Source organism: Vigna unguiculata, chromosome 4, assembly GCF_037176805.1.
Source record: "Vigna unguiculata cultivar grain cowpea cultivar isolate G323 ecotype 2 chromosome 4, ASM3717680v1, whole genome shotgun sequence".
Taxonomy (NCBI): domain Eukaryota; kingdom Viridiplantae; phylum Streptophyta; class Magnoliopsida; order Fabales; family Fabaceae; genus Vigna; species Vigna unguiculata.
In genome coordinates this window covers 379,223-404,903 of record NC_140795.1, presented here as the reverse complement: position 1 = coordinate 404,903, position 25,681 = coordinate 379,223, and the positions used below count along the sequence as shown (strand labels likewise).

The following is a 25,681-nucleotide window of genomic DNA, read 5'->3' as shown; positions in this document are numbered from 1 at the left end:
AATTGTGGTTAATTTGGTATTTTTCTAGACACCGTTTAATTTGATAACGAGGGTGAGCAGTAACAGTTACCTGCCATTTCATGATTGTTTATTTTTTTTTTTAATTTTAAAAAGATTGTCAACGTATCAAGTCAATATTGTGGCACATGGTAGTGGTAGTGCCACGTGTCAAGCCAGTGTTATTGTCATGTGTCAAGTTAGTATCGTTGTCTTTTGTCTTGTGACTTATATTCAATTCAATCCCAATTTCCATTAATTTAATTCAATTTAGTCCTAATTTTCATTATTTTTGTTCAATTCAATCTCAATTTTGTTTTTCTCCAAATTGACCAAATTTAATCTTTGTATAAATGTTATACTGAAATTTTATTTTTATTAAAGTTAAAATTTACATTAAATATTTTTTTCATTATTTTTAAACCAACCATAATTATATTATTGGAAAGAAATTATTAGATTTATGTTTAATATTTTCTACACGTAGAAAATAGGTTTAGAGTTTGTTTAAGAAAATTGAAGAATTTTCTTTCTAATTTTAAAAATAATGAAAAATTTTCCTTCTAATTTTAAAAAGAATGAAGAAATTTCCTTCTAACTTTAAAAATGATTAAGAATTTTCCTTATCATTTAAAAATAATGAAAAATTTTCCTTTTAATTTTAAAAATAATGAAGAATTTTCTTCTAATTTTAAACTAACCTTAACCCTTTTTTTACATGTAGCAAAAAATCAAACATAAATATAATAATTTCCTTCCAAAAGTATAGTTAGGTTTGATATAAAAATAAAGAAAGAAATATTTAATATAAATTTTAATAAAAATAAAAATAAAAAAATTCAATATAACATTTATATAAAAAATAAATTTGGTCAATTTAGAGAGGGACAAAACTAAGACTGAATTGAACATACAAAATTAACAAAAATTGGGAGTGAATTGAATATAAGTCACGAGACACTAACACGTGACAATGATATTGACTTGACACGTGATAATGACATTGCTTAACACGTAACACTAACATTTCTTGACACGTGACACTAACACTATCACGTGTCACAATGCTGATTTGACACATGGACAACTTTTTTTAAAATAAAAAAATATAAAAAAAGTAAAAAAAATCACAAAATGACACGTGACATATATTGTTCACCTTCGATTAACAATTTAAACCGTATTTAGAAAAATGACCTAATTAACCACAATTTATAAAAAATAGTACCTTTTTTAACATCTAAAAAAGTGAGATCAAAGTGAACAAAATTTACGAAAATTGAGAAGAATGATTTATTTAAGCAAAAAACCAACATCTGACTATTCAAATAGCACTTAACTTATATATAAGAAAATTTTATCTCGTTGTTATGTTTATAATCTTCATATGTTTTATTCCATGCATTTTTCTTATTCTTTTATCTTTCTTTGATGCATTTAAGCCAAACTATGTTAAGAGAATAGCCTAAAAATCAGTTAACTATAAAAAATCAAGAACAAAAGTTAATTAGAATGTTAGAAAACATTTAAAACAGTTATAAAAATTATTCTATCGTTAAAAACTTGAAATTATTTAATAAATCTTGTTAGGATTTTTTTTATTCCATTTTGTAACATAGAGAAACCTAGATTGATATTTCGGAAAAACATATTAATTATATTTTAACATTTACTATTCTTCATGTAAAAATTAAAGTTGAAGGCCTAGGAATTCAAAATTATAAAACACAAATTGGAAGAAAATGAAAAATAAGAATAAAAAAAAATCAAAATTGATCGATTCACATTTGATTACCAAACAATCCTCTTATCATTTTTCTAAAGATTCAGACAAAAAGTCTAAATAATTAATAGAAATATTCATCTTGAACTTAAAAGAGTCATGTAGAGACATTACCCTTCCCATATATGTTAAACTTCTAAAATGACTCGAAAAAAAATAAAAATTGAATTTATATTCTAATGAAAATTATGATCGGCTAGGATTGGTTTACTCTATATCAGAATTTTTATGATGAACTTTGATCTTTAAATAGATAAACAAATATTAGAAAAAAGTTATAAAAAGAAAAGGAAATATTTTTTTAGAGACGGTAGTGTGTGTGAAATGTTTAGCTTGAATAATTGATTTTTCTATTTATTAATTTGACATTTTAATAGCAAAATATGCAAGCTTCACTTTAAAAGACCACTTCTATTCTTAATTATTTTCCAGTCCTTAAATAAATCACAATTTGACCAATTATATATTACTTATCATCTCTTTAAAATATTATTCTTAACAATTAAGTAGATAAATCTTAAACGTGTTGTTCGTGTAAAAAAATAAAATAAATCTAGCATAATACTAAAATTTTCATGCCAATTTAAGTGTAGGTAATATTGTAACTTTACCACCATTACCTCAAATTAAATCTATCATTTTATGAAAGGAATATTACTATGTGTATACTACTGAAAATTTCACAGTAAAACTAACCTTAAATTAATATTCGAAAATGAAAAAGTTAACTCAAAATTAATAAAGCAAAAATAGATTAATTTCTAGGCTTAAAATAAATTTTGAAGTTATATTCAACACCAATATGAAGAAGTTTCAAAGTGGTCACAATGACGATAATTAATTCAAAACTCCATTTAAAAAAGAGAGGAAATCTTACTAAATTAAAAAGGAAACTAGCTAACATGTGACATTGCAAGATCTTGAAAAGGCGTCAGAAAAAGGGAACTAATTATGGTAAACGTGGAGATATTAAATGTCAAACTAACTAATGAATCTATACGGAACATTGCTTATTGCATGTCATGTACATAATAGTTATAAGAAATTGAAAGCTTCTTGAGATAGCTTATGCAAACAAGGGAAATTGAGATTCACTTGAGTTAAGCTTTGGAGGAGATATTCATGAATGTATGTGTATGTGTGGGAGAGAGTTATTAAGAACCAAGAGCTTTAAAAAAATTGAAGTTTATATGAAATTTTTTAGGATTTTTCAATAGGAGTTCTTGTTGTTTGAAAGAAGCAACTTTTATGTAAGAATAATATATAACATATTTATTGGAAAAAATAATACAAAATTTGTTTTTTAATTGGAATTTTTTATTTGCTCAATTCAATTGATAAGATAATAAAATTTCATATGTAAGTTATTGGAGACAAGTGAGATACTTAACAAATTGATTAATAATGATTTAATTAATTCAACTCAATTTGGAAAGTAGATGAATGATGAATGTACGATAATGATGAAAAATTCAATTGTAAATGAACTAGAGAATTAATATTTTTCTTTAATTTTTTTTTAATTTTTTTATTATTGTCTTGTGTAAGGCTCACTTTATTTCTGTCATAATGTTTAAGGCCTACCCTAATCAGTTGGGCCTGAGACTGGCCCGTAGGGTGCACAAAGCCCCTAAACTAGCCTAACACTCATTTTCTATCACTTTTCAGAAAAAACTCTTCTCCTTCCTATCTTACAACTGCAACAACTTTCTGCTAGGATTTGGCCTCTAGTTCTCTTCAAGTTAGCTCAATCTCATCTCTACTCCACGTAACCTCGTTTTCTTCTATTCCACTATTTTTCCAGCTCACTAATCTGGTCTTAGAGCTACTGTGCTCAACTGTTTGGGTGTACAAGTCTTTTGCCAGCCTTTTTCCAGGTAAGGGAAGCCATGATTTTTACTGTTTTCAAGTTCTTATGCCTGTTTGGTTGATTTTATGTGCTGGGTGCTTGATATATGTTGTTGGTTGCGTGAAAATATGTTGCTTGTACTACTATGCTGATTTGAATCTGGTTCTGCACGAGAGAGAGAAGTGAGTTCTGTTGAACTTGCCCAAGCGAGCGGGTTGGTCGCTCAAAACGAAAGCTCTCGCTTAAGCGAGAGCTCTCGCCTGAGCGAGAACAACAACAACTCACCCCCTTCTCTATTTCGAGGGATCGTCTAAGCGAAGGCCACTCGCCTGAGTGAGAGAAGCCTCGCCTGAGCGAGTTGGGTTAGCTTGAGAAAGACCTCGACGTGCCCACTGTTCACAATCTTGCCCAGGCGAGATTGAGTAGCTTGAGCGAGGGATTCCTCTCGTCTGAGCGAGAGCTCCTTAGCCTAATCGAGATTGACAGTGGTGATTTGATAAGTGTGTGTTTCAAATGATTGGTTGGTTGGTTACTTTATAAAGTTATGTATGATGCCTTGTATGTATCCTATATGACACAATGGGACTGGAATTGATGAGTTTGGTATGAGCTTGGTATGAAATATGATTGGATGTTTGGTTATATTTATTGGCATGAGATTGGTATGCATGAGAACTCTATGGTTGGTTGGTGAAACATGGATAAGGTATGGGTAGGACGTAATTCCATGACCCTCTTGGTGAGAGTTCACGGTGGTGCCTCATCTAATGGACACAATTTCATGAACCTCGTGATGAGAGTTCATGGTGGTACCTCATCTAATGGACGTAACTTCATGAACCTCGTGGTGAGAGTTCATAGTGGTGCCTCATCTAATGGACGTAATTCCATGAACCTTGCGGTAAAAGTTCATGGTGGTGCCTCACCTAATGGACGTAATCCCATGAACCTCTTGGTGAGAGTTTGGTGGTGCCTCTTATAAGGACGTAATTCCATGACCCTCTTAGGAGAGCTCATGGTGGTGCCTCAGGTAATGGACGTAATTCCACGAACTTCTTAGTAAGGTTTCTTGGTGGTGCCTTAGTATATAATTAAGTAAGGATTCAAATAAGGATTGCATCTTGAAGCTCTAAAAAGTCAGTTAGTTTCACGTAGAGCGTCCTGACTCAAGTGGTGAGAGTAGCAGGAGGCCCTAGTCTTTGGCAAGATAATGACCTTAGATGTTTGAAGGCTAACCTTGTACCTGGTAGGGTGAAACCCATTGGCAATGGCTCTGTAGAGCAGTAGAGACCACCACAAGTGCAAGCATCCAGTGAATTTGACTTATTATATGTATTCGGATAATTGAGTCTTAGAGTCTTACATTGTCTGCTATCACATGTTTGGTTGGATTATGTATTCTTGGCTGTTAAACTGTATGCTCAAATGTATGATAAAATCTTTTTACGCTAGCTTACCCTTTCTATTTTTGTTGTGTGTTTGTGTGTGTTTTCTCCTTTATCGATGATTCATCAATTTATTGATGTGAGCAGATGTGGGAACCCCTAGTGGTCACCAGGGTGATGAAAATTCTACAGTATAGACAAACTTGGGTTGGATCTCTTTCCTTCAAGTAACCTTTATAGGCACTATGACCTATGTAATATCTTGCTCTAGAGAAGTAAGCTTTTGATCAACTGTCAAACTTTTTCTTTCGATTTTGTTATTGACATCGTGGAGTGCCTTTGTCTTCTTTTCTAACACATTTGGGATAAATCTAATGGTTTAAACATGTGTACCTTTTGGTACTGTTCTTTTATATTATATCTTTTGTAATTGTGTAATGTTTCGTTTATAGATTTATTTTCTATTAAATGGGACATTACATCTTGAACAACAACAAACTCCCTATATTTTTCCTTTTAATTTTATGTTTTTTTGCTTTATTGAAATTATAATTGAATTCGTTGAAAAATAATTCGAAATGATTAACTTTATCTATAATTGAATTCAGTTGACTTGTTATGCATTAGACAATCCACTGTTTTAATTTGATTGAATACAACAACGAGCAATGAGTTGTAATTTTAACTTAGTTATAAACACAAAATCTAACATTATTGGATTTGCATATTGTTATCTCATAGGAAGAGTAGTAAAAGCTTCTCATTTCTCATTATGAACTATACAACAATTTTCATTAAAAAGAATTAGGTATAATTATTGATTTGGTACTTCAATTTTTTAAGTTTGTTCAATTTAGTCCTTGAATTTTTGAAAGATTCAATTTGATACCCTTATTCTTTTAAATTGATCAATTTAGTACCTCCCATTATACTCTAGTTCACGTCGTTTGTATAGTGGTGAACTGTCATTGTGCAACAAATTAAATAATTAATCTTAATACCATACTGAATACATATGATCAAGGAAACATCAAAAGAGAGACTAAAATGATGTTAACTACATCCAACAAACAAACCAACACAATTAACAACTTCACTCACGTTTCTATTGTATAGTGACAGCTTACCAGTGTACAAACGATGTTAATTGAAATATAACGGGAGATACTAAATTGAACCACTTTAAAAAATAATGGTATCAAATTGCATCTTCCAAAAATTCGAAGACCAAATTGAACCAACTCAAAAAATTGAGGGGCCAAATCAATAATTATACCAAAAAAATTAACAATAAATATGTGTATAATGAAGTGAAAAATTTCATAGTAAATGTATTTATGCGTATATAATTTTAAATTTTTACGTTAAAAGTTATTTATTTATAACATTACTAAAGTATTGATTTGATGCAGGAGTCATATAAAAATGTTATGATTGAAATATACGAGAAAACATATCAAAGCATTCTATAATTGATTTTCATGCTTGTATAAACATTAGGTGAAAATAAGAATTAAAAAATTTACAACATTGGTCACAATTTATCACTATTTTACATGCATTCTTTATCTTTAATGGTTAAAATTTCTACTTCCAAAAATATGAATTCCACACCTTTGATAAAAGAAATCATTGCATTAACTACAAACAAATATTTAATATTCAAGAACATATACAAACACAATTGGAAACCCAAACTGCCATGCCAATAAAAATTCGGACACAAAGGAAGGCATAAGCATACATGCAAACATTTATTGAACAATATGATAAATGTGACTTTAAAAAAAAGTTATGTGTTCTAGAATTAGGATGAAAATGTTGTTTTGTGGGTACATCAAACTTTGTGTCCATTGATGTGATACTTTTTTTGGTTGATAAACTATTTAGGTATGCTTTTTTGTTTGAAGAGCTTTTATTATGTTGGAATGACTATTTTTTTTTATATTAAAAATTAAACAATTTTAGTTTTTATTTATATATTTTATTTAAATTTATTTATTTTATTTGGTGTAAATCATGATGCAAAAGTGTGTAGGTAGTGAACATCTAAAAAAACAAATCGGATAGTAAATTTGTCACAAAATAGCGAGAATTATTGAGATATTTATTATGAAATACAAGTAATAACTTGAGAGAGATTAAAGAGAATAATTACGACAATTTCGAGAGGTTACGAAAGGTTTAGCGTGAGACATGTTGTGAGAAAATAGTTAGGGACATGTATGAGATTAGTCAAGGATTAGCTGGAATACTTATGAGGGAGTAGTTTTATGTTAGTGAGGCAATATTGAGGTATTAGAGCGAAATTAAAAATGACAAGTTAGGAGGGATAATTAAAGGAATAAATACAAAATAAGCAATTGATTAACCTGATACTAACAAGAAATTGGTGCAACCAATAAGCAATTAAAAAAAATTTAATTAGTGGGATGGTACCCACTTTTATTTGGATATATCAGTTTGGTATCCGTTTTTAAAAATTTGTCAATTGAGTCTTAACTTTTTAAAATATGTCTCAATTAGATGCTTTTCAGACAAAAAATATTAATGTCGTTAACCGTATTGATATTTAAAATGACTTACAAAATTAAGTATCGATATTTATATTAAAATTTAGTGATAAAAGTCATGAATAAAATTAACGACATTAATAATTTTTTTCTAAAAAGGACTTAATTGAGATACTTTCAAAGGTTGAGATTCAATTGACACTTTTTTTACAAGCAGGTATCAAACTGACACATCTGAACGAAAGTAAATACCATCCGACTAATTAAACCTAAAAAAAACTTTCTCACGGATTTCGAATTTAAAGTTTGAGAGTGAGAGATTAACTATGAAGTGATAAAAAGACTTTCTACTACTAATAACAGAATTGATCTTATGTTTATGAGAAGATAATTTTGTTTTTACCTTTAAATATTTTATTAGGCATTCACGCATTGGCTAAGAGCTGTTGGTAGGATGTATTTAAGACTTCTTTTCTTTTACTTACTTTCTATATCATGAATATGAAGTATTAAAAAAATATTTTTCTGAATATTCAGAAACCAAATGTATTTAAGAAAGAACATGTTGGATTATAAAGAAAGTATTCTAAAATATAATATCCTTTACAATACTCTCTTCTCACATTCCAAAATGTATTTTTATGAAACACAATTTTATATCTTAATATTTCGAAAAGTACTTTTTGAAATATAAAAAATAGAAAGAATTTTTTTGAAAATATTTTTCAAAATGTTATAAAAACAAATATTTTTCAAAAATCACATTCCAAAATGTAAAAAAAAAAATGTTTTGAAAATTACTTTTTAGAATTTTTTTTTATTTTAAATTTTAAAATGTACTCTTCCCAAAACATATTTTTGTTTTTTGAACACTAAGAAAATATTTTCTAAAACATGAAAATTGAAAATAATATTTTAAAAAACACTTTCTATAAAGTCTAGAAAACAAATACATGTTTCAAAAGGACATTTTTGTTGAATACTTCTCCTTTTTCTTTTTTGACAAATACTTGTTAAGACACTTAACAAAAATTATTCACCAATAAGTATCATTTCAATAGCTTACAACAAACAATTGAGAGGAGGTATTTTTAACTGATGCTTTGCAAGATAAAATACAAACAAATAACAGAATGAACTGAAAATTTTACACACCAAACCAAGGCGTCCTAGTTGTTCAGAAAAGTAGACAAAATATATCTTTTAAAATAAAAGAAAAAAGGGAAGTCTTTATAATAAGAAGGGAGTGTAAAAAAGAAGCAAAAATCAACCGAAGAGGAAAGAAATAGGAATAATATTACTTAAGCGCAATATTCACTGCCCACATTATTAAAATCCTGAAATACGGTTGTATAAAAAATCATGGGTATGAAAGCCAGGAAATGAAATTTTGTTGGACCCGCATACTTTAATCTTAAATCATTATTATTAATGATCTTCTAAACAAACAAAAGAAATATCCTAAATCCCTTGGCCCTATATCTCTTCCCAGTAAATCAACCACAACAAACAAAGCTTCCATCTATTATCTCATTCCATTTTTGCTTTCACAGCTATACATAACTGTAATGCATGCAAGTATTACATACACAATCCTCTTATAACTAAAAACAGACAGTAAATAGGAACCAAACAATCGACAGGTCTCCAGTTAATACTTTTTCTTCTTAAGTTAAGCACACATACACAGCTATTAAATAGTCCACCTTTAACTACCTGAGTACCACGTTCCCTTCGTATTGTATTATCAGTCTTTGCTCTCCGACTCATTGATTTTTCCAGCATCAGTCAGTAGTCATCGGTTGTGTCATGCAACACCTAAATCGGGCTTTCCGAACAGTTGTCAAGATCTCAGTCTCTGCGTTCTCAAGCATTCCTACAATTTCAGTAAACGGTGGCCTAATATCAGGGTTGGGATCCCAGCATCTTGTCATGATCTCGCGGAGAACAGGTAAGCAGTCATTGGGTATGATAGGGCGAACGTTTTTGGTGACAACTGCAAATGCTGCCTGTACCGCTGTCATGTTCTGAAATGGAAGCATTCCAGTGATGAGTTCCCATAAAACAATCCCAAAGCTATATACATCCACTTTTTGTGTGTAAGGCCTATGCTGGATCATCTCCCTGCAGCAGATCATAAAATAAGAGATTTAAGTACATGTCAACATATGTATTTTTAATTAAAAACGATATAAAACAGTGAAATAAATTATACATCAGCACTTCAAAACAGTAGGTTTATATTAGCCACAGGTATAAATATGGCAATCAACTGGATTTTAATGGCTAGTAGAAACACAAGAAACCAGGTTGACTCAGTTATTCTCCATGTAGCTATCAAGTACTGCCTAGTTTTGACAAGAAATAACAGCTAAAAGGTCATTCATTAAATAGAAGATACAATTGGAATGAAAGAATAAATACAAAGAAGTTAAAAATGTGATTGGATTATACCTTCAAAATACACTCTTTATTATTCTTGTAAGTGTAAGTTGTATTTATTTTTTCACATTTATATGATTATCACTATTTATTAAGCTGAATGCAAAACACAATTTGCAGATGTCTGTCCTGACATTTATTCTCAAGGTGCTTAAATGAGCAGGCTCAATCTTTCTTCAGCTCATTGCTGCTTGGTCGTTCCTTTCCGTCCAGCAGATTCTAAATCCTTTTTAGGTGGCACCTTTCCAAATATCTCAAAAATCCCCAAGTCTCTGGTTTCAAACCATCAAGGAAAAAGACTAAGGAATGCCACAAAATCATTTCAGTAAAGGAGTCATTGTGTATTTATTGAACTTCATGGTAGTCCAAATTGCCTTAACCTATCTCCTTCTATACAATGGCTTTATATCTTGTCATTCATTTAGTGTACACACATCTATCAAAACTTTCGAAATTTTGCTACTCTCACTTTTTTCTTGCATTATATCTCTTTAACATTCTCTACATTCTCTACTGTACATAGTTGTATAATAAAATTTGCCTTTGAACTTGGTACAGACTTTGCTGTCACAAATAACCTATGATATCCTTTCCATTTTGACCATTTATTTTGTATCTTATGGTCCAACTGCTAATAAAAGAAATTATTTTTACAAAAATCAATATTACAAAATAATGGAAAAAATAATTAAATTGCTAGCAGTGGTGTCTTCACAAGGAAGAGGTCATGAAAACTGAGGAGGAAAAGGTTACATTCATACAATTTGCATGTTACCTATCCCCTCCTGGGATCTTGCTTTTGATAACCTTGTCCATTTATGACTGTGTGTAAAGAAAATATCCACTTAATCCAAAAAGTTTTGGAAACCTATTCTACCTAATAACTTCTTATAGAATACGAGTTTAACTGTAGAAACTTGTGATAAAAATGATCTAGCATCCAAAACTTTAGATAAATTAAATACCATATGTAGTAATTATAGTTGACAAGTTATATATTATAAAATGTGTGCTATACATCAAAAGACAGTTGATTGGTGAAGAATGAACAAGTTATATATATATATATATATGAAATTCAGTAAATTTGGTTTACTTAATGACCACTTACAATCCAACCATGGGATTGATGAACTTCAATGTCCATAAAGACGTTATTAAATGGAATGAATGTAACAAGACTAGATCCCGAATTAAAGGGGTCTCCACCCAAATCTCTCTGTTAGAACCATTTAAATTTTTCATTAATAACCTTTTTCTTTATTAAGATAGAATTTCAGATACATAAAACCATAATGTACATTAACATAATTATCAAAAGAAGAGAGGAAAATAAAGAATCTTACGGAGCCATCCAACGGTATGTTCCCGTCTCAGGTGTCATTCCTTCCGTTAGTACCTCAATCCGAGCAACTCCAAAATCAGCAATTTTAATTGATTTGTCACTAAAAATCAAAAGATTATCAGATTTCAAGTCCCTGTGGATCAACCCAAGGCCATGAACATATGCCATCCCACGTGCAACATCCAAAGCTTGTTTAACAGCCAATTTAAGGGGCACTGATCGGTTTTGTCGCTTCATTAAAAATTGCCGAACTGAACCGCCTTTTGCATATTCTGTAACAATACACCATACCATTGGCTTATGGCATGCACCAATAAAACGAACTATGTTAGGATGATTTAGTGTAGCCAGCATCATCACCTCCTGCTGAAACTGCTGTTCCATCAACTGAGCCTTTGCCGAATCATTTTCAGGCCTCTCTAAGATTTTAATGGCAACATCTTCATTATTGTAAGTACCTCTGTAGAGTTTCCCGAAAGCTCCTTGAGCAAAAGCCTCACCCATACTAAGATTCCTCAAATCAATTGTCCACTCATCAAAATTGTCAAGCCCTTCAGTTGGGGAACTACTGTCCATTAGTGCTTGAGCCAAAGCATCATCACTCAAAGCATGTGTAACTCTTCCTCGATGATTGACACTGTGTGCAATGGAGTAATTATCATTGGCGCGTCTCCGCAACCCTTGGTGGTTCAATATACGAGTATGGGAATCATTGGAGCCAACACTGCTATTATCAATGGACATTGCAACAGATCCTCCACCGTTACTTGTTTGCAAGCTCCCAATGCTGTCGATTAACATATCCGTGCCCTCCTCAAGCTTATGATAAAAGCCCTTAGAGAAATCATAGTAGTCGTCGTTCTGTTTGTTGAGGTCTATTATTCCCGGGAATTTCGCACCACCACCTTCCAGCATCTTTCTCAGTAAAGAAAAGTTTAAGTCTTGTTATTTCCTCAGCATCAGAAATTGTAAATTGAGCCACCTGAAAAAACAACTCTGAAAAACATACCCACAAAAACTTACAACATTTGAATTTATAATCTTCAAATACAACAAAGGTAACTCCATCTTTGAATTTACCTATAATCAATGAACAATTGTGCATGCTCACACGCACATACAAAGTGAGGCTCAGAGATTCCAACCAGACAGAAGAAACACAAAGTGATATAGTTAACTTAAGCAAAAGAAAACTAACACTGCATCTAAATCAAGAGAGCGAAAATCCAGTAGAACCCTAAATTTGGACAGCTAAACAAGAGCTGGCGAGTCATACCTGGATGGAGAGTATGAGTTTCTATGCGACAGCGGAAGAGAAGATGAAATAGGGTAAAGCCAAGGATAGATAACAAATTGAGAAGTAGATTGAGGTCGAGACAGAAGAAGAAACCGAAGAAGAACACCAAGGAAACTGATGTTTTTTCTTTTCAGTTTTTTTTTTTTTTTAAAACATTCTAAAGTACACTCTTCCTCATTTTACAACCATCTCCCGTGGCAAAAATAAAAATTCTTAGATTCAATCCTACTAAAGTAATATATAGTTTTATTTAAATAATTTATGTTTTTTTTTTATTTGGAAAGTAATTTCAATTTAGTCTTTTATAATTTAAATTGTATTACATTCAAAATTTGAGTTTTGCTTTGTTTTATAATAAAAGTAATTTTTTTAGTTCATAAAATAAATAAATTTTACCTTTAATTAATACATGGATTTTATTGTGATTAATTGTTTATTTAAAAAATAATATTTAATAAACAAAAGCTCTAATACAGTGAGTTGAAATCTCTACCCTATCTCACTTCTATGTATAATACACAACATTCATTCTCCTTCTTACATATCTTGCATCTTTGTTTTATTATAATATTTAAGAAATTATAGTGAGCTTTTTATTATTGACTAAAATAATTCTACTAGGAGTTAAAATGTTGTATGTAATGTGTATAAGTTTGCACTATATTTGTACTTATTTAATTTTTTTGTGCATGATAAGCATGGATTGGGATATAAGTTTAGTTGGAAAAGAGTAGTTCGTCAAATTTATAAACAATATAAAAATGTATTGTGGTATATATATATATATATATATATATATATATATAAAAGTAATAAAACATAATAAATTATTTCTTTAAACCATTATTTTGTAATAACACTATCATATAACATAAGTTTAAATTTTTATACAAGTCATGTTTAAAAATAAAAAATATATGCATAAATACTAATAATTTTAATATAAAATACTAGCAGCAAACTTAAGCTGACTTGTTAAACCTTAAAATACTTTTTAAACATCTAAAACCTTATATTTTTAATAAAAAAGACTTTTTCAAACCTTAAATTGGATATATACTAATTTGGACCTATGTAAACCAAATCATAAGTACAGAGTCTGACATATTTCAATCCCTAATTTCGGAGTAACCAACATATAAAATTATTCTTCATACCTACTCATAATGTGTGTGATTTAAACATTAAATCAAATTAAAAAAATAATATTATGCAAAAAGAATAGAAATATAAATAAAAAATCAATAAATTATCATTTAATGATAATGAAATCAACCTCTACGCTTCATATTGTTCTAGTTTTAAAAATGACTTGTATTTCAATCTGACCATTAGCCAAGTTGATTCTTTATTCCTGTCATTCCATATACAAATACATTTCATATGGAATTTCTTATCTATTAATCACTCAGATGGGTCATTCGTTAACCCAAAAGAAATTATCACTTTCATCCATTAGAAGATGAATAAATTTTTGGTGCTTATGAGAATCGTCCCCACTCTCAAAGCATCCTAATGTACGGTAGGCAACCTGATCAGAAAAATACATATTTCATCACGTTTTCAACTTTCAAACACCAATTTACTTTTAAAGATCCATCTCAAACAAACCAATGATCTAACAAAATAAGAGTCTAATTTCAAAATCAAAATGATATTTATGGCTTGTATTTATTTGTTGGCGGATTTAAGGATGATTTTTCTGACCGCAATGAAACTCCTCCAGCTGCTGTAGTCTACCATATAATTGAAAGAAAGTCAGCATAGACTTCTTTCTTTTAAAAAAACACAACACATTCAAACAAAAGTAAGGCCGTATTGAAGCAGTAGCTGAACTTGCAATATAAAAAAATGCATAAAAGAAATACGAGGCTAGGGTGAAAAACTGAAGAAAACCAACTTACCCAGACTAGTGTCGTTTCATTTCCTGAAATATATTTGTCACCCTTGGAGACAAACGCGGGAGGAATTTGAATAGCTGTATACAAAAATAAAGGTGTTACGCATTAACAACTACAAATTGAAACAGGTAAAACTTCAATAGCTGTTCACAAAATAGAAATTTTCAGTTTTCTAGTAATATTATGGTTCAAAAATAAGAATCGATAAAGGTTATTGTTCACAGGATTACAATTTACTAGAGATTGCATAAAAGATTTCATATTAAAGTTGAAAGGTAAAGCCCAAAGAATATCCTTACATTTCTAATTCTAACAAAAACAAGTACATAAAATGGAAATGTACATGATATCAGTAGTATTTAGCAGTCACTAAAGAGAGGAACGTACCCAAAGTTTTACGCATGCATCCATGACAACTGGGACCAGGCAGATAAAAATAGTTATAGTTGACTGATCAACTTCAAGCCCATAGTGCTCAACAATTATCTCTAGCAAAGTTTGCCAACCAGATTCAGAATGATACCTGCAGGCATCCCAGTATCCAACAAAAGCAGTCAACAATAACATGCTTAACAACCAAAGCCCCCCCTACGGCAAAGAAAAAAAATACAACAAAACACATTTTCAAAACCATTCCTTGGAGCTTAAATTTTCCTTCCAAAATGATCCTTATAACTAATCACTAATTATAGAAAAAGGAATGTCATGCAGTCTAAGTACATCTTTTGCATTACAAGGGTGTTTGAGATGTATAAAGCAAGCATACTTCAATCCATCAACAACTAATATAGCTTCATACCTTCTATACTTTGGCAGCTGACAGAGAAGATGGAGACACCAAATATAAAATGAATTAGATATTATACTGAAGCAGTGCAGATTTGTTTAAGAGGTTCGGAATACACCTATGATATTACAACCTGGCTAAAGCTAGAAAGGCAAAAGAAGTGAAAAAATGCGAACTAAAAATACGTGAGGGTGAGTGGGTTAGAAAAAAAACTATTTCACTCTTAACAGCCCACAGATAAGAATTAGACATGTGTGATTCCCTTGGGCTAAATAGTACATACTTGTCTAATACTACATGGCAGTCAATATCCTGGAGTTTTGTTTGCTCGTGAAAGACCGGGTAGTGGCAATGTTCCAGTGGTGTTGTCACACTACAGAACAACTGGTGCAGGGAACACGAAGGTCATCGTACGAACTTAAGCCACCGAAGTGAACAAGAGCATGTAAAAGGGCATGGTATTCTTCTCCAGTAGAGGAAGAGGCAACAGTTATATGTTTCTTTTTTAATTCCAGCTGATAGTATCCCAAAAAAGAAGTAATAACCACTGATTGAAAGCCTTGGGTTTGGGAAATCCCCCCAATCAGTACCACTAAACCCAGAATTTCAAGTGTCGAGGTGTGAGGGACTAGACTTCCTTTGCCAGGATTGCCTCTTAAATATGTAGGAATTATTTGGAATGATTTGTAAATCAAAATCAAAATCAAAATTGGTATCTAAATGTGTCTCTAAATCTATATATTTATATGTACATCCAAAATAAAAAATCCATATCTGTATCTAAAGGTATCATACTTCTTTTGAATGCACTGATACATGGTGCATGTAATATGATGAGCAAATTAATAATTCATTAGAAACCAAGTTTCACTAAATGGAGGGAAATTACGAGATGCAGAGGAAATTACCCTAAGAATATATCTGTGATCAGTATAATTAGAAAAGCCTTCCCGGTATCTGAAATATTATTGATAATTTTATAACCTGTAAATTTGAGCAACGCTACCTGCACAACAGGGGCAAAGAATTTTTTTTAAGGATAGTTAATATGTATATTTCAGAGTGAAACACCAAAATATTAGAAATGTCAACAATCAAAGTTTAAAAAGAATATATATTAAAAATGCAAATGCCTAAGCATAGCCCATATAAACTGCTATGCTAAAGAAGCCTTCCAGAAGATATGAGGGCTATATGATCAAACCATATGCACCAAATACTAGCACTTTACTAAAATTAGGTCCAAGGAACTATGACATAACCAAATTCACAAAAAAAATACTGAATAATGTATTCCATAAAAAAACAACAGCAAAAACAATGTGAGAATGGATTAGCAACCAATTCTGAACAATCATTACACATAACACATAATAGAAGAGCATCACATGGCCTATAAGCCTATTATATGTCATTAGCATTTATTGATAAATGAACAAAAGTCCAAATTAATGACTTGATCGCAGAGGAAGGTTTGAATTTCAAAAAGAGTTGATTAGGATGGAAATAAACTCTTCCTACTTTTATCCCCACGCCTAATTATAACCGTTGTCTTTCCCCCTAGATATTTGGCTATACTTTTTTGTACAAATTGTGGTTTTATATGACAAACGTGGTCCCTAGTTTCTAGTATACGTTAGTTCCAGTTGGACAAATTAATGGTTGGTGGCTAAATAAGTGGTGATCAAGGAGAAAATGAATGACTATCCTTGGCCCTAAGTTCATTCTTGCAGTAAATAGAGTAATAGTGTATATCTTTATGTAATAAGAGAGATTAGGGTAATTAGGATCCTTGCATTTGTGGCCGTGTTTGAGTGTCATTCTATAAATAATACTCTGATGTAAGTTAGACACAAATTCTCTCCTATGGTTTCTCATATTCTTCTATCTCAACATGGAATCTAGAGACCAGTGAGAAAACCCTAATTTCTGCTTATCCAATGCACTCATGTCCATCCATAAATAATTTTTGGAAACCATGATCTTTTCTTTTTCCAATGTGTCCTTCACCACTGTCAACCACTACTATTTTTGGGTGAACAAGTTTTCAATGGACCCCAACTATTTTTGTTTGCCTCAAGCTAATCTATTCATGTCTTAAGTTTGAGGCTCCAAATGACACAGGACGGACCTCCCAAGTGCCCAACACCACTATGCATGGTGGTACCTCCAACCACTTCTCCGATTGACACTTCAATCAGCAACGTTGTCCCTACACGTACTTCCATATTTTGGCCTTGCTTTGCCTTTTTTAAGCTTCCATTAAGCCACCTACTGCTTTGTACAACCACATTTGTCTGTACTACTGTTGTCAGTATTAAGTTTTGAGATCATAAACTCAACAAATAAGAATTTTAACTCCGGGACTAATCTTATTGAACCAAAACACTCTTAAGGACTTTTTGTTTTCAAACTAGGAATCTTTTGATTTTCAATGCAAATAGGTGTAATTTCAATTTCAACTATCAAATGAGTCCTTGAGTTATAATGAAGAATTTTAATAAACGTTAATTAATAAATAAGTGTGAAACAATAAAATTTACGAATGATTATATTCGGTAGTAACATAACCAAACACAAACATGCATCAAAAGAAAAAAAGAAAGAGTCACATATTAGAAATTATTATACTCCGTAGTGACATAACCAAACGCAAACATGCATTGAAAGCAAAACAAAAAGAGTCAGATAAGAAAAGGAGTTACTGAAAGGAGGAGTCATATAAAGCATAATGAAGATAAAGAAGTATATTCTTCTATAGAACCGTAGGGCCATGAATGCGACAAAATTTGGTAAACAGGAAGTGTGTAAAGGTTCATGACAAGCTAAAATAATAGAAATATTTTCCTATTTATTGTACACTTAAACTAAAGACACCTATTGTACATATTGAAACGTGTCTTCAGAGATCTCCCCTTTATTATGATTCTGCCACTTGTCCTGTGCCTTGTTTAGCTTTAAACTGCTTCTTATAGCAACAGACTGTCAACTTTTCATTTTTATTTGGCATTTGAAAACTTTTTTCCAATACCTATTGGAGCCTTTTAACATCATTTTTATCAAAAACTATTTTTTCAAATTTCTAGAATCACTCTTCTATTATATGTCTTTTTAAATTGAAAACTTTGTTTTAGTTAGACAACATACTCTCCTATGATGTCGAACAATAATCCTTCAAAGGACTCCAATGTACCCCCTAAAAATGCCTTCTTGAGTCAATTGAAAGGATGCCGTTTTAAATTTGTAAATGATAAACCTCTTAACAAATTGTTTAGGTTTAAACTGCTTCTTATAATAGCAACAAACTGTCAACTTTTCGTTTTTATTTTTCATTTGAAAACTTTTTTCAATACCTATTGAAGCCTTTTAACATCATTTTTATCAAAAACTATTTTTTTCGAATTTCTAGAATCATTCTTCTGTTATATGTCATTTTTTTTATCGAAAACTCTGTTGTCATTACACAACATAGTCTCTCCTATGATGTCAACCAATAATTGAAACAATAATCAAATGACTCCAATATGACCCCTAAAACTGCCTTCTTGAGTCAATTGAAGTAGGCCTTTTTAAACTTGTGAATGACATACCTCTTCACAAACAAATTGTGTCAACTCTGTTGACCAGTTGACAAGTTTCTTAGAGGCTCTCATGTTGACCACATTTGAAACATGGTTGACTCATATGACATATGTTCTAATTTGAGAGGCATGTTAGATAGCATCTATAACAACAAATTGGGGTTGGAGTTATGATAATTTTAGGTATTTAATTTATTCTAATGTATTTATGATTGACCCTGTTGTACCTTAATATGTGATTATAAATAAGACTTTTGCGTGAACATACAAACTCATAACATTCAGTTTATGACAGAGAACAAGTCTAATAAAACAATTAATGCATCAAAACATTTAACAGAAAGAAAATGGTGAACTTACTTTACTCTTATTGAAGTATAAAAGAATAAATAAAGAGATCCCGTAAACTGTATCTGACCATATGTTGGCAAATGCTCTGCGATTTTCCAGTCTCCGCTCTTCCCTCAACTCTAATCTGTTGGTGCAACAAATAAAATGGCAAAAAGGGGAAAGAGTATAGAACAATCAAAGGTCATCTTTAAATAATTACTCTTACTAAATCTAAATACCATGACAACTAATCAACAAGTCCAGGACTATCTTGATTGTCCTTTTGCTCAAAGCCTTCACCAGTTCATAAGTTCTTTATGAACAGAATTCAGGTAAAGAATGATGCAAATATTTTTTAAGATTCGTGAGAGATATGTTAAACAACAGGCAGTTACAGAACAGACTCTAGCATGATTGCTTTTGTGGGCTTTGTTACTAAATTCAATATTCTTATAATACTCATATTCTGAATACAACTATAGTTATCAACACAAGAAAAAGGATGAACATCATTCAAGACAATAAGGCAAAAGAAGGAGGGATTGATCTTACGCTTTATGTCTTAATTCCCACCAAACCTCTTCATCAGATAGAGGTGGAGATTTACCAATCTCAACCTCAAGCTCAAACCGTCCCCTCTCAGTTTTTAGTTCCTCAACTATTTCAAGTTTTTGATATCTTCTTACGTCAAGCATTTGTGCTGCAAGTGGTACAGTCTTCACATATCTATGGATAGCAAAAGGTTGCTTGAATGGTTATGCGAACATTGTCAATTCAAGAAGGTAAAAGTAACATACAACCACACAAGTAAAGGATGAATAATCTGAAAAATTTTACTCAATTACAAAGAAAGCAGAAGAAAATGATAAAATCTAGTTGTCTGTCTAAAATAAAACAGAGTAATTTACAATGACACCCCTTGAGATTTTCTCAAATTACTCTTACATATCCTGTTTGTTCCACTTTTACATTGGCCTCCCTCATCAGATGTAAGTGTAATAGTTTTCAAACTTAAGGGGGGTGTATGTAAAATGTGAAAGGGCTGACAATGTATCGTTTTAAAACTAAGGGGTGATTTGTGTAGGATTTTTAAAAAGTTGGGGTATCGGTGTAATTCAAACAAGCCTTAAAGGGCGCCAATGCGATTTATTCTTAAAAAAACATGAGCAACATATAAAATCAACAAAACCACCATATAACCAATACTGGGCACTAAATAAAAATATCATAATGCTTTTCCTTATCCACTTTTATCTTAATTACTGTCAGTCAACTCCTGAAATTTTTAGCAGTGAGATAAATGCTCATTAATGATTTCATATATCTGACATTCCCTACGATCCATACAAGCGTCATTAAACAAGAAATGTGGACAATCCATGGGTCCTCTAATATCTGTCCTAAATGTTAACTATGAAGAATCAGACCATCTACCATTTGACCAGAGACTTTGATATAATGTGAAGGACTAAGAACCTTCCCAGTAGGGACCCACAAATGGTTTTGTATCTCTAAAATTGATAGCAAAGCCTCTCTGAAACAGTGGCTGTGAGTTTGATCCTTGACCCCCTTCTTCATAATTAAGTTCAACTTTAGCACAAGGGAAAGTGGATTCGTGCATAGATTTCAAGCCCAAAAGGTCTCTCTGCTAGTCAAAATGGTTTTCCTTTCAATAGCACAATGTTTTAAAAGAAGGAATTGTATTATGGCAAACCACTATCTTCTGAAGATCTTTATTATTTGGGACCGGATTATGAGATTAGCTTATAGAAACAGGTAAGAAACTGTATTATTATTATCAAAATGAAAATAGGAAACTTGAGCAGAAGTGCTCTACAATGCTTCGGATGGGTACCAGAGTCACAGACTCCTCCAGAGAGATCCCTCTCCTTAGCTAATTCTCATATTCCCCTCCTTTTCTCCTCCTTCCACTCTCCCCCACTGTATACAGCTATGCCCATGCAAAGGAGAGTCCCCTCCAACGTCCTCTCTCTCCTCTAACTAATTTTCATTCCCTGGTCCCACTTTCTTTCTTCTAGAATATACCTTCCATATTTTGGGCCTAACCTGACTTATGTCTCTAAGTTTCTCCTCCTGCTGTACCAGCCCACTATCCAGGGTCCTATCATTAGCCATATCTATTATATTGACCTCTTCTTTTCTCAAACTGTATTTATGGGTTCCTACTTGGTAGCAGAACCAGTGACACATGATATTCCTTTGCACACTGAGTTTCCTCAGCATGGCCTTGGGCAACCTATTACATCTCAGATTAATCTCACTACTCCACTACTCAGTCTCATTCTATGTACTAAAATATTGGCCTTGCCCACTTGAGTTCTATATGACGGGCAACTCATTCCTAAAACATTGCCTTGTCCTCCAAACACGTCATACTTCTACAGAACAGCATGCAGAGAGAATTACAGTCACAGGTACATCTGTTTGTGCACAACTCTTGAAGCATTTAGAAAAGCAAGATAATATACAGCCTATTCAGAAGAAAAATATGGACACATACCTGTCTAAAAATGGCATAAGTATGTAGTCATGAACCAGAAAATCCATTGCCCAAGGTACAATAATCAACAATGCCAAAAATTTTGCCTGTAATAATAATTTTGGTACATGGAATTGAATTACTAATAGAGAATATATTAAGCGAACACCAGAAAATCATTTATTTGGTATGACAATATTAGGATGCTGTATAATGTCTGAAAAGGAGAATTGAAAATTTGAAATTAATGAGTTAAATGCTTCCAAAAATAATGAGTTGAATATAAAGAACAAACACACAATGTATCAGTTCAAATCATGTCATTCCAACTTCAGTTGCAGCTGCTGGGCTTAAATCCGTGCTTTCCCCCACCCTTCTTAGACAAGGCTAAGCTATTAACTAAGTGAGGGTTTTGGTTGAGAAGAAAAATGAGATCACGTAAATGAAAAGCATTTCGTGAACATAAGGAAATGCACTAACCGAATTTGACGAGGCATACTGGAAAACACGATCCTCATAAAGCATGTCCTCATCTTCCCCTCCAAAAATCAAATACCTAGCGGACTCTACCAGACCCTTGTCGGCGGGAAGATCACCGGAATCATCTCGCACATTATCCCTATAATCCTTCATACCCTGCTCCCAATCCGAAGAGGAAGTGTTACCCTCCCGATTAATCCCGTCCCCATCCAAAAGCCAGTCTTCCCATTTCCTATACTCTTGGTTCTTCCTATCTTCTTGAGCTTCTCTTAACTCTACAATTGCTTCAGCTCTCTGCTTCCAGGCCTCAAACTTCTCGCCCTCAGATAACTCTCGTGTGCTCTCAGCCTCGCCCGCAGCCACGGCCTCAGCCTCAGTTTCCACCATATCATCGTCCCTCAGACCAAGCCAATTCCCATCATCTTCGAAAAAGAATTTCTGCCACCAACTGCTCTTCCTTGAATGCCCACTGTGCTTTTCCGCTTTTGAAATGAATCCATTAAGCCGCCTCGTTTTGCTGCCCAACTGAATCACAAAGTTGGATGAACCATGCGAGACGAAAGAGTTCAAAAGCAATTTCTGATTAAACAAGATTAAGCTGTCGCATAAAACAGTTGAAGAGCTCATGAAGAACATGAATATATGCCCACATTTTTCAGTTTCCCGAGTGAATGCACAACATTCTGGTTGGTAATGTTCTGCTTTGGCACAAACTCAGCAGCCAAGCCAACCTCTCCAATTCATATTATCCTCATCTACTCTATTCTATATTCTCATAGTCACGCCTTTTTGCCTTTCTTTATCTATTTGTTTATTATTTATCTAATTATACGACCGTACAAAAAGAGCTTACCCCCAGCACAGTCTTGGGCATGGCTATTGTTCCGCCACGTTTTATCCCATCTCTCGCTTCACTTCTCCATTTAACCATTTTACATGTAAAACATCATTTTCAGAACCAAAAATATCGTATTATAAGAAATTAAAAAAAAAATAATTATCCTAGTTATTCATTTCTTTTATAATTATTAATAATTACTAAATGATATTAATTACGGATGAAAATTTGCCAAATGTAATATCCCATTTAAATAATAACTTTAATTTAAATGAAATGTCACACAGTAAATAAATGTAGAGACAAGTCCTGGAGTATAAAGGTAACTCCTTACAATATCCAAAATGCTAGGAGAAACTAAGGCACATCGTATGCCAGATACAACCAAGAATCCAATGACTTAACGAAAGTTAATAGAATACTAAAGAGCAAAGCATACATAGGTCATAGCCCAAGAAAAGCCCAAATAAAACATGAAGTCCAACCCAGGTAGACTATGCAGCGGAATCATCTCTTCCCTGTTGACCTCGAGTGCCTCTCGCATCTGCTCACATCAATGAATTGATGATCATCTCCCAAAAGGAGAAGGACCACATATAAGACAACCAAACAAGCAAACAGTTAAGCTAGAGTATAAACAGTTTATCAAGCAGTCACATGCTATTACACAATCCAAAACAGTATTCATCAACCAATCATGTTATGACTTCTCAAGCAATACACTAACTCAGACTCGACTCATCCAGATTACATATAATCAGGTCGGATTCAGCGGATGCTTGCACTTGTAGTAGATACCTCTGCTCACCCCCGAGCTATGTGTTACAAGTGTTACAATGAATCAATTCCCTCACACAAGGTTAGCCCTAAGTGAGACTAACTGACTCCTTAGAGTGTCAGGATGCAACCTTACCTTGAATCCTTACCAGACCATATAGATGGGACAACACCATGGACTCCCACTAACAGGGGCCATGGAATTACGTCCCGACCACTGAAGCACCACCAGGAAGTCTCACCTAGAGACTCGTGGATTTACATACTGACAACATACCAATCACATTCCAAACAAACAAATAATATTGATCATGCATTTAACACCTCACGCCATCCTTTGTAACTCATCCTCATTCATATTCCATGTTGATTTCATACCATCACATTCTTCCGAATTCGGGGATATATAACTTCACCTCATACCAATACCATGCCATCAATGTAATATTATTGTTCATACCGAATTTATGACCACATATGTAACCAACCATTTCATTGAAATCGCATGCCAAGATTTATCCCAAACCCATCATCCACAATCCATGAATCACATCACTCATGCATGATCATTTATCACATGCTTTTAATATAACAATTAGATTCAAGCCAATAATAACCATTCAAGATAAGAGAAACAACCAAACTACAGCGATCTCGCGATAAAAATTGCTCTCACTACAGAGCTCTGATTCAAGATCGAACCGGTCAAAGTCAAAATCTATGTGTTAAGGATCAGCTATTAAAATATCAGCTCGATCAACGGTTAACGAAGTAGTAACTTTCATTTTATGAAAAGTGTGCAGTGTTGTCAACAACACAAATTCAGTGACCTTGCGATAAAAACTGCTCTCACTACAGAGCTCCGATTAAATATCCGACCGGTCAAAGTCAAGAATTATGTGTTAAGGATCAGCTATTAAAATATCAGCTCGATCCAACGGTTAATGAGTCGGAAAAGTCAATTTTACTAAAACTGCGCATATCAGAAAAATACACAGTCGTCCAGCGAGCCAAGGAACTCGCCCAGCGACTGTGCGACACATCAGAATACGAGAAAAGACGTCAAACATCACAGTTTCATGAATATTTGAACCCCTAACTCAGAAATATATCAAAACTAACGTTTTCCAATCATTTAAGCATAAAACAGAAACGAAAACAAACCACATATTTCAAAAACGCGAAAAAGAACCTAACTTGCCTTACCTGGAAAAGGGTTAGCAGAGGACTTCGACACCCGAAATAATAGCTCAAGGAATAGCTTCGAGGGCTGGAAAACAGTGGAACGAGGTTAAAACGAGATCATTAAGACAACCCTAGTTGGAACTACGAAGAATGAACAAAATGGAGCAAGAGCATGAGTTGGAAGCTGACTTACGAATAGTAGAAAACTGGTTTGGCTCACTTGATGAGAAACGGTGGCTAAACCCTAGCAAAGCTTCGCAGCTGCTCAAAGAGGAAGTAAGAGTTCTGTTTTACGAAGATGAGCATAATGGTTAGGGTTATGGCAGTTTAGGGTTCTTAGATCCCCTTTGGGCCAGCCCTAGACCCAATTGATTTGGGACATCCCTTTTAATTAAAGGCAGAAAAAAAAAAAAGTGGACCTTACACCAAACACTTACTTTGTTTAGTTATATATGGGTAAGAGTCAAATGCAAACAATTTTTTTTTCTGTATAAATATTTGAACTCAAATATATTTTCTGCCTTTTTTTTAAATTCTAGTATAGTATTTTTTTTAATCATTAATAAAAGTAATAAAATGTAAATATAAAATACTTTTAGGGATTATTTATTTTATCAATTTAACTAAATTAAATATGTGTTAAAAAAAAGAAATGAAATGAAATAAAACAAAAATAAATTTTCCTCTATTT

At 32.5% G+C, this 25,681-nt stretch overlaps 2 protein-coding genes and 1 long non-coding RNA gene across 10 annotated transcripts; all 3 read right to left on the bottom strand.

The window, feature by feature from the left end:
• Nucleotides 1-9,023: 9,023 nt before the first annotated feature.
• On the bottom strand, nucleotides 9,024-12,812 carry LOC114182160 (serine/threonine-protein kinase STY13-like). Of its 4 annotated transcripts, none has more exons than XM_028068947.2 (3): nucleotides 12,591-12,812; nucleotides 11,316-12,296; nucleotides 9,024-9,651 (listed from the first exon to the last, which is right to left on the bottom strand). In XM_028068947.2, the coding sequence occupies exons 2-3, from the start codon at nucleotides 12,227-12,229 to the stop codon at nucleotides 9,312-9,314; spliced, it is 1,254 nt and encodes a 417-aa protein (XP_027924748.1). In that variant the 5' UTR covers nucleotides 12,230-12,296; nucleotides 12,591-12,812; the 3' UTR covers nucleotides 9,024-9,311. The 4 variants fall into 4 exon arrangements, with proteins under 4 accessions (XP_027924748.1, XP_027924749.1, XP_027924751.1 ...); XM_028068948.2 differs by having other exon boundaries at nucleotides 11,316-12,310; nucleotides 12,591-12,793; XM_028068950.2 differs by having other exon boundaries at nucleotides 12,395-12,789.
• Nucleotides 12,813-14,035: 1,223 nt separating this feature from the next.
• On the bottom strand, nucleotides 14,036-22,988 carry LOC114182573 (CemA-like proton extrusion protein-like protein). Of its 5 annotated transcripts, none has more exons than XM_028069463.2 (8): nucleotides 22,191-22,988; nucleotides 21,732-21,817; nucleotides 19,763-19,936; nucleotides 19,241-19,355; nucleotides 16,208-16,305; nucleotides 14,900-15,035; nucleotides 14,516-14,589; nucleotides 14,036-14,386 (listed from the first exon to the last, which is right to left on the bottom strand). In XM_028069463.2, exons 1-7 carry the CDS (start codon nucleotides 22,824-22,826, stop codon nucleotides 14,521-14,523), a joined length of 1,314 nt encoding a protein of 437 aa, XP_027925264.1. In that variant the 5' UTR covers nucleotides 22,827-22,988; the 3' UTR covers nucleotides 14,036-14,386; nucleotides 14,516-14,520. The 5 variants fall into 5 exon arrangements, with proteins under 5 accessions (XP_027925264.1, XP_027925265.1, XP_027925263.1 ...); XM_028069464.2 differs by having other exon boundaries at nucleotides 14,036-14,382; XM_028069462.2 differs by having other exon boundaries at nucleotides 14,036-14,347.
• A 338-nt stretch (nucleotides 22,989-23,326) lies between these two features.
• On the bottom strand, nucleotides 23,327-25,335 carry LOC146886604 (uncharacterized). The gene is made up of 3 exons (XR_014994446.1): nucleotides 25,184-25,335; nucleotides 25,012-25,075; nucleotides 23,327-23,572 (listed from the first exon to the last, which is right to left on the bottom strand). It is a non-coding gene; the product is annotated as an uncharacterized LOC146886604 (long non-coding RNA).
• Between the last annotated feature and the right edge of the window lie 346 nt (nucleotides 25,336-25,681).